The sequence below is a fragment of the Vigna unguiculata genome, chromosome 6, assembly GCF_004118075.2.
Source record: "Vigna unguiculata cultivar IT97K-499-35 chromosome 6, ASM411807v1, whole genome shotgun sequence".
NCBI classification, from domain to species: Eukaryota; Viridiplantae; Streptophyta; class Magnoliopsida; order Fabales; family Fabaceae; genus Vigna; species Vigna unguiculata.
The window spans coordinates 21,121,614-21,129,799 of record NC_040284.1 but is presented as its reverse complement, the minus strand read 5'-3'; the positions used below and the strand labels follow the sequence as shown (position 1 = coordinate 21,129,799).

Here is an 8,186-nt window from a genome sequence, read left to right as displayed (position 1 = left end):
ATAAGCAATGAAAACGTTAATATATATATAATAATAATAAATGTAGATAAAATGTTTATCTTTGTTTTAGTAAAAAATTGATATAAGTGGCCCTAAGCCAACATACATCTCTGCTGGCATGTGATTTGAAGAGCTTTGGTATCATAACAGATACTAATAGTAATAATGAAGGCTTGGCCAAGGAGCAGTTTCCATACAAGGGAAGTTCTTCTCCTGTGCATGTTTGAGGAGACAGCTACACTAATTTCACCAGCGCAGACTAATTTGTTGTCTTCTTGAAAACACTACCTTAATTTCTGTCTCACATAAACAACAAATCAATATATATATTAAGGATGCTACACAAATTTTACTCCACCAGATTACCTCCTTCTGCGTTTAACCAAAGCCTTTTTCTTGCATTAGCATTCTATCATTTTGTTAATGGAGAGAGGAAAGGGAAAGAAGGTTCAGGATTCTTCTTCAAATGCTGAACAATCCCAAGCTGAAATGGCCCCTGTGGAACCAAACGTCATGGATCCTAAACTAAGAAGGTTATTCTCAAACAGACTTTCTGCCCAAAGATCAAGACAGAAGAAGGTGAAATTAGTTGAGGAGTTGGAACACCGTCACATAATGTTGCAGGTGATTATTCTTGTTATTTTTTTTTTTAAATGAATGTAATGGAAAATGTTCATATCTATGTTTTTCAGAGTTAACTATGTTCATATATCTATGTGCAGGATCAACTAGCACAACTTCAACCAATACAGGCTCGCCAACAGAGCCGAATGCACAGTTTAATGGTAGAAGAGCAGACATTGTTCCATGAAATGGAATATCTTCAGAAAAAGGCTATGCTCAGAGACGGTAAAGTTGTTTCATCTTTGGAATGTGCTTATGTTTGCATGTTTCTGCATGCCCAACAAATAAAGCTGTTTTTTTAGGCCAATTGGCATAACATTAATGGAAATAATGTCACTAATTTTTTGAGGCATTGTCCTTTTAGCTGAAGATGAGAAGAACAGGAAGAAAAAGAGTAGGCTCGAGAACCTTCGAGATATTAAGCAACAATTGCTTAATCTGCATATTGATCCTTTCACTGGAGTGTCCATTGATACATCTCTCAAATCATGGTATCGCTTCATTTTAACTGCATGAAAACTACTGTTAATGACACATTTGTTGAAAATATATAAACTCATGTAAAACCTTAAAATCACAGTTTTAATAATTTTTGTAGGAGATGGAGCACAGTTTTCATCCATAGTTCCAGAGAAAAGGCAAGAGATTGCTGCTGCGGTGGATGAAATGATGGATCTGACGAATCTTTCGATGGAACTGCTCCCACTCCCAAACCTTAATTAGCCATTTCCTTACATCAAACCTGTTGCTTTCATTAGTTTTTGTGTGACTATGTTTTTTTTTTTTTTCAATGTTTATGTTTTATTATTGTTAATGAATCCTGGATTTAAATGATATCTTAGATGTTGTTGATGGTTGTTTTTAATAGAATATTTATAAAAGTGTTTGTTTTGCTTTTTTAGTTTATACATATGAATATATAATACGTTTAATTATTTGGATGGTATCCACTTTAGTAGAGGTTTGTTAATATTGCTTTTAAGAAAAGTATCAACTGCATTCCAACTTTTGAAAAATTGCTTCAATTAGTCCTTTCAAACCAAAATTATTAACATTGTTAACAACGTGTCACCTGTCAGTCTGTGATTTTTATTTTTATTTTTTTGCAATTTTTGCAAAAAAATTGTCACGTGTGAGGTCCCTGGTATGACACATGACATTATCAATGTCACGTGGCAATGCAATGCCACGTGGCATTGTCATTGTCATTGTCAAATCATTATGTTGATTTTAATTTAGTCTTTATATATGTCTCCTTAATTCAATTTAGTCTTTACTTATACACTTATATGTCTCTGATTCAATTTTATCCCAATTTTTTAAACCATTTTTTATAAGATTAAAACTAATTAAGTATAAATATTTTTACAAAATTAAGTACTGATATTTACATTGTTTCTCTCCAATCTAAGACCAAATTTATTATTTGTATAAATGTTATAATATTTTCTATTAAAATGACATTTTAACATATTACATTATTGTATATTATTAACTCATATTTTGTTAATTATTACTTCTTTTAAAAAATAAAACAATATTGTTTCTCACTAATTTTAAACTAGATTTTTTATTTACATGAATGTTATACTACTATTTTTTTTTATTAAAAATGACTTAATAAAATGACTTGTACTACTTGGAGAGAAATAATGTAAATATCATTAGTTAATTTTTTTAAAATTATTTATATTTAATTAGTTTTAATCTTATAAAAAAATGGATTGAAAAAAGGATTTTAATTATTGAAAAAAATTGGATCAAAATTAAATCAGAGACACATAAGAATGAACTAAACTGAATGTATGAGAGATATATATGGGGATTAAATTGAATCAATGAGGCATATATGAATTGAAATCAAGATAATAACATTTGATAATAATACTGACACGTGGCATTACCTTGCCACGTGACACACCAGAGACCTAATAAGTGACAATTTATTTACAAAAAAAAATATTAAAAATTAAAAATTAAACAAATTAAAAAATATAAAAAAAAATTCACAAACTGACATGTATCGTGTTAGTAACTTCTGTATGAAAAGGACCTATTTGAATCAATTTTTAAAAAGTTTTGATTCAATTGACACCTTTTAAAAAATGATTACCAGATTGACACACTCATGTGAAAGTGGGGTAATTAAACCTACAAAATAAATATCATAAGGGCAATTAGGGCTTTAACACACGTATTATTACGCGCTGGTAGATATAATGTGTTATGTGTAGAAGTTCTTCAATATTTATCTTCCGTTTCCAAATATATGCATGCTTATTAAGTGGTCTTTATATTCCTTTCTATTATTGCCGTCATGCGTTTTAGATCGTTTTCTTACAATAAATTCATCAATTTTTGTTGTCTTGCTCACGTGTAACCCTAAACTGTGGGGGCTTGGGTTCCATATGTAAAATAGAACAAACAAAACATCTCGCGTTTTTTTTTTTGTTGTTGCGTGGCACACGGATCGTGCACTTTTAGGCAATGGAATCACCAAATGAAATGAAAAGAAACCGAGGCCGAACGTGTTCGTATCAAAGATTTTGAAGTCATTGCTCACTGCAATGCCATTCTCAATTAATTTTTGTATTTTTTTTTCTTCCATTTTTTTTATAAAAAAGAGAGTTTAATGTTAGTTTTATGATTATGTATGATATTATTATTCAAAATTTTATTATTTATAATATTATTATTTTATAAAACAAAAATTATCAGTAAAAAAGTATGTATATATCTATAAAAGAAATGTAGGTATCTCAACTTTTATACATAGAATTCATTATACGGGTATGTAAGCTTATAACATTGACTTTTTAATCTTTACAATATTTTGTAATTTAGACTACACTGAATTAGACAACAGTTAAATTAATGTGGCCTTAACATATAATAAACAACATTTTTACAAATATTGTAAAAATATCATGATAGCTCATTATTATAGAATTGTTGTTTTAAACTATGTGGGCAAACCAGTCAAAATGTGATCTAAAATTATAGGTAAGGTCTAAAATCAACCTGAAAATCTGTTATTTATTGTAAGAATTTTAAGCAAAGGTTTTAAAAGTATTGTCATACTAAAAATCGTTGTCTATTACTTATATTTACACTCACCTATACCATACCTAAATAATCGGGATATAATCTTTAGACCGTGGTTTTTATAATTTAAATAACAATGTTATGTTCGTTGTTTAAATTCTTTTTTGTTGTAATGAATGTTACCTTATGATTTGAACCGTCCTTGATCCCTACAAAAAATCTATGTTGTGCTCACTGTGTTTTACAAAAGATGGTAATTATTTAACAAGATAGTTCTAATATTTGTCGCCTCAATTGTAGTCATTTTGTAGTGATAATAAAATATTTTTTTTTTCTTTAGCCATAAATGGAAACCAAATAAACCTGAAATGTAAAACACTAAAACCAAATGGTTGATTTTGCATAGATGAAAAATATATATACATATATATATATATATATATATATATATATATATATATATATATATATATATATATATATATATATATATATATTACTTACACCTTTTTCATTCATATATTATATATGGTACGGTTTTAACCGCACAAGGTATCTTTTAACAAATGTTAACTTGCACAGTCAAGTGTTTCTTCTCTCTTTATGCTTACGTTAAAATTGGCTGAAACTTTGTCAGTTAAAATTAGTAAATCCTTTAAAATAACTACTCGTTGAAAAGGAAATTTTCCATTTCATCAAATCCTTCTTATATCTTCACTGATAGCCGTGAACCATTGTAGGCACTACAAAATATATAGAAACATAGCAGAAACAGGAACACACCACGCAAATTTCAAGACAAAATAGTTAAACAGTCATAAACTGGAAAATCTCACAACATATATAGCTAAGAAGTTTAGGAAACAGTTTCATTGAAACTGATGGCTAATTAAGGTCTTCGTTCGGAAAGGTTCTGCTTATATCATTTATCATGGATCCGATGTAGTTGTTAGGCATATTCATGTTCATTCCATGCATGTTCGGCACATTATCATGTATCCACATGTGGCTCGGCTCTGCTGGTATGTATGAAGTCCCCACTCCATTTCCTGCAACTTTAAATTCAAACAACGAAAGTATGAACAAATCCCAGATGAAAATCTACGCATGTACATGTAGACAACCTTTTTTTTGTTGGTACGATGTTATACCTAATAGTATATTGAAGTCTTCATATTTGTATTTTTTTTTCTTTAATACATTTTAACATGTTGCACAGGATAGATAAAAAAAATAGTTACCTTGATATGAGTTTGGATCATTGTACCAATGCTGCAGCGGATCAATATTCCAACTAAGAAAAGGTGCTTGCAATAGCCCTTGTTGCATCACACTGCATTCCCTCAGCTTATTCACTTCGCTTTTGTTCATCTCAATCTCAGCTAAAAAAGACAATGCCCTAAAATTAGTGAAATTATCAATGCATTTATAGGTTCACAGAGGGGAATTTCATTTGAGAGACAAATACTAATGAGACCTAAGTCCAACCATATAAAATATTGACATTACTCTCAACTCAAAACCTTAAAGTAATAAGTTTATAGGTCTTTATTCTTATATAGTGATATACTTTCTCATTTCTTACTAATGCAGGATTTAGATTCACACTTGAATTTCTAACACTGAGATCTTATACATGCATGAAATAACTTTTTCGCTAGATGGAATACACATACAAATAAAACCACATGCATACTAAAAGGAGTTTAGATTATTTACCGAATTTTTTATATTGTCATCTGTTAAACAATAAAAATACACTAAGTTGGTATTTTTAATTTTTTTTTAATATAATGTAAAATTTCAAAATCAATGTATTTTAAGGATAGCATAGGAAAAATCAGTAGAAAATTCAAATTTTGCTAAAATAATGTTACCATTTTTTAGCATAATCTTTTTCTGAATAATTTCCACTCTCTGGCGCAATTTCAGTTGTTCCTGCTCCAAGAGTTGCTTGTGGTTCTGATAGCAACCAAGTTCAGGTTTAAGGCCTGATATCTGATCCTGCATGCCAATATACATATAGATATAAAAATGAATTATAACCTCATAATTAGAAATGTTGAAAGCTTGGTTAGTTAAATAGATAAATTAAAATACACATTGAATCTGAAGAAAGTGTGAGCAAAGCTGATATACTGTTTTATACCAACAAGTTATTATCAGAAATTGTTACCGTGACGATCAAATTACGCGTTATTTAGCTTGATTGAAAATCAAAGAAACCTTGTTACTAGCATTTTTTTTAATATTAAAAGAAGGATTACCTCAAGACTTTTGCTTTGAGTTTCCAAGTTGATCTTATAACATTGCTTCTTCTGCCATGATCTTCTAGATGAAAGTCGATTAGACATGATTCTACAAAGAAGTTAAAGAAGAAAAATTGAATGATATATATGTAAAAATTAAATTAAACCCTTTTGATGAAAATCAAAGAACCTACCTCTTTTTCTTTTGTGCATCCATATCAAGTTTTGCAGTTTTGGTTAGAAGAGTACTTGAAAAATGTGGCATAATTGGATGGGAATATGTACTTATTAAATAGCAAGAAATGGTTATGAGGGCAGGGACTTTTATGGAATGAAGTGTAATTTATGCAGAAAACAGATTAATCTGATGCTGTTTGTTTGAAGATTTTGTACCCTGATAATTGTGCAAACGTCAGAAACGGTAATTATCTTGGCAGATTGCTAATTAATCAGGCTACAAATTATATATATCATAGCTGTCTCATCACACCAGAAAAGCCCTACACTTAATTTGAAACCGATCTTTGACTTGTTGGGAACTGAACCTTAATCATTATTAATACTAAAGTTTTCGATTGAGATACCAGTAAGGACTTTCTATTTACTTTTTACTTTTACTCGAGTTAAAGAAAAAATTAAAACATTTATAGTATTAATATTAAAAAAATTAATATATTTCTAAACATCACAGTCATGGACAGGGATGTCCAGTGTACGGGCCTCGATCTTGTATCTCTGAAGGGGCTTCTTCCTACACATCTGACAATCTCTTTTGTATTCTCAAAATCAAATTTATTTTTATGTTTGTCCATAGTAAAATATAAGAGTTATTGTATCTTTTTCGTAGCATACCCCTACATCCTAAAAGCGCCTTCACGCTCTGCACCCCCAAAACCACCTCACGTTCTGCACCCCCAAAACGGATTCTGGAATCCGTGTCGGATGCTGAAACGGAATACACAATCCGTTTCCTTTTTTCTTTTTATTTTTACAGAAACAGATTCTGAAATCCGTGTAGAAGACGCTGAAACGGAACATGAAACCCGTTTTGGTTCCATGTAGATATTTTCTTTTCAAGTTTCTTGGTCTTTTGCTGCTTCATTAGTTCTATAAATTCCCCGAAAGCTGCATAATGAACAACAATATTTGAAACGATTGCAACTGAAATAATTATAGCAGCAGTTTATATTTCATACCGTAATCAGAATCATGAGGTCCTAGTGAGGCTTCAGGATGGTATTGAAGAGACATTATTCTTTGAGCAGGGAAAGCAAGGCCTGCACAACCTCCATCATTAAGATTAACATGTATAACTTCCACTCCTTCTGGCAATGTAGTAGGGTCAACGGCATAGTTGTGGTTCTGCCATTATTTTGAGATCAAATGTTACTAACCTCCTTTTTTTTAGTGTAGAAAGTTCATTAGATCGCATACCTGAGCACTAATTTCAACATGTCCTGTTCGAAGGTTACGAACCGGATGATTCCCTCCATGATGGCCAAATTTCATCTTGAAGGTTTTGCCTCCTAAAGCCTGACCCAGCAATTGATGGCCCATGCAAATTCCAAAAATAGGCACCTTTCCCAGAATTTTCTTCACTGTCTCAACTGCATAAGGAACAGTAGATGGATCTCCAGGGCCATTGCTGAAAAGCACCCCATCAGGATTCATCTTCAAAGTTTCTGTTGCTGGCCACGTCGATGGTACAACAGTGATTTTGCAGCCATAAGACGCCAAATGCTTTAGTATATTATGCTTGATTCCAAAATCATAAGCAACAACCTGTGATTCATTCAACGACATTAGATAAGGAATGTGGAAGTGCCTAAAGAATGCTTCTTTCTAACTCTTACATGGAAAGTCTCTCCACTCCCTCCAGAACTAAAATCCCATTCTTGCTTTGTTTTATCAACCCATTCATGCACAGTTTGACATGACAATCCACTTATTAAATCAATACCTGCAAAATGAAACAACAGTCACACGCTTCTACAATGTTTCCAGAGCCTCAGAGATTCATATTCATACCAACAATGTCCCAAGAACGAGACATCTTAAGTAGTTCCTCATCTGTTATAGAATTGTCGGTACTCAACACACCAATGAGGCTACCATCTTGCCGTAATCTGCATGTGATAGCCCGTGTGTCAACATCATCTGTTGCATCACAAAGCATCACCAAAGTTTAAGGCAAAAGCTACAAATGAATTTATCAAAGTAACACTTGCAGGGTTTATACATTCGTATAAATTACTCACAAATTCCCAT

The 8,186-nt window shown here is 31.2% G+C and overlaps 2 protein-coding genes across 2 annotated transcripts; one reads left to right on the top strand and one right to left on the bottom strand.

The window, feature by feature from the left end:
• The first annotated feature begins 423 nt into the window (after positions 1-423).
• LOC114188513 lies at positions 424-1,140 on the top strand. Its single transcript, XM_028077086.1, has 3 exons — positions 424-624; positions 723-849; positions 989-1,140. Exons 1-3 carry the CDS (start codon positions 424-426, stop codon positions 1,138-1,140), a joined length of 480 nt encoding a protein of 159 aa, XP_027932887.1.
• Positions 1,141-4,554: 3,414 nt separating this feature from the next.
• Positions 4,555-8,186, bottom strand: LOC114188512 (carbamoyl-phosphate synthase small chain, chloroplastic-like). The gene is made up of 10 exons (XM_028077085.1): positions 8,177-8,186; positions 7,947-8,075; positions 7,772-7,878; positions 7,353-7,700; positions 7,115-7,280; positions 6,911-7,043; positions 5,937-6,027; positions 5,547-5,673; positions 4,911-5,051; positions 4,555-4,718 (listed from the first exon to the last, which is right to left on the bottom strand). Exons 1-10 carry the CDS (start codon positions 8,184-8,186, stop codon positions 4,555-4,557), a joined length of 1,416 nt encoding a protein of 471 aa, XP_027932886.1.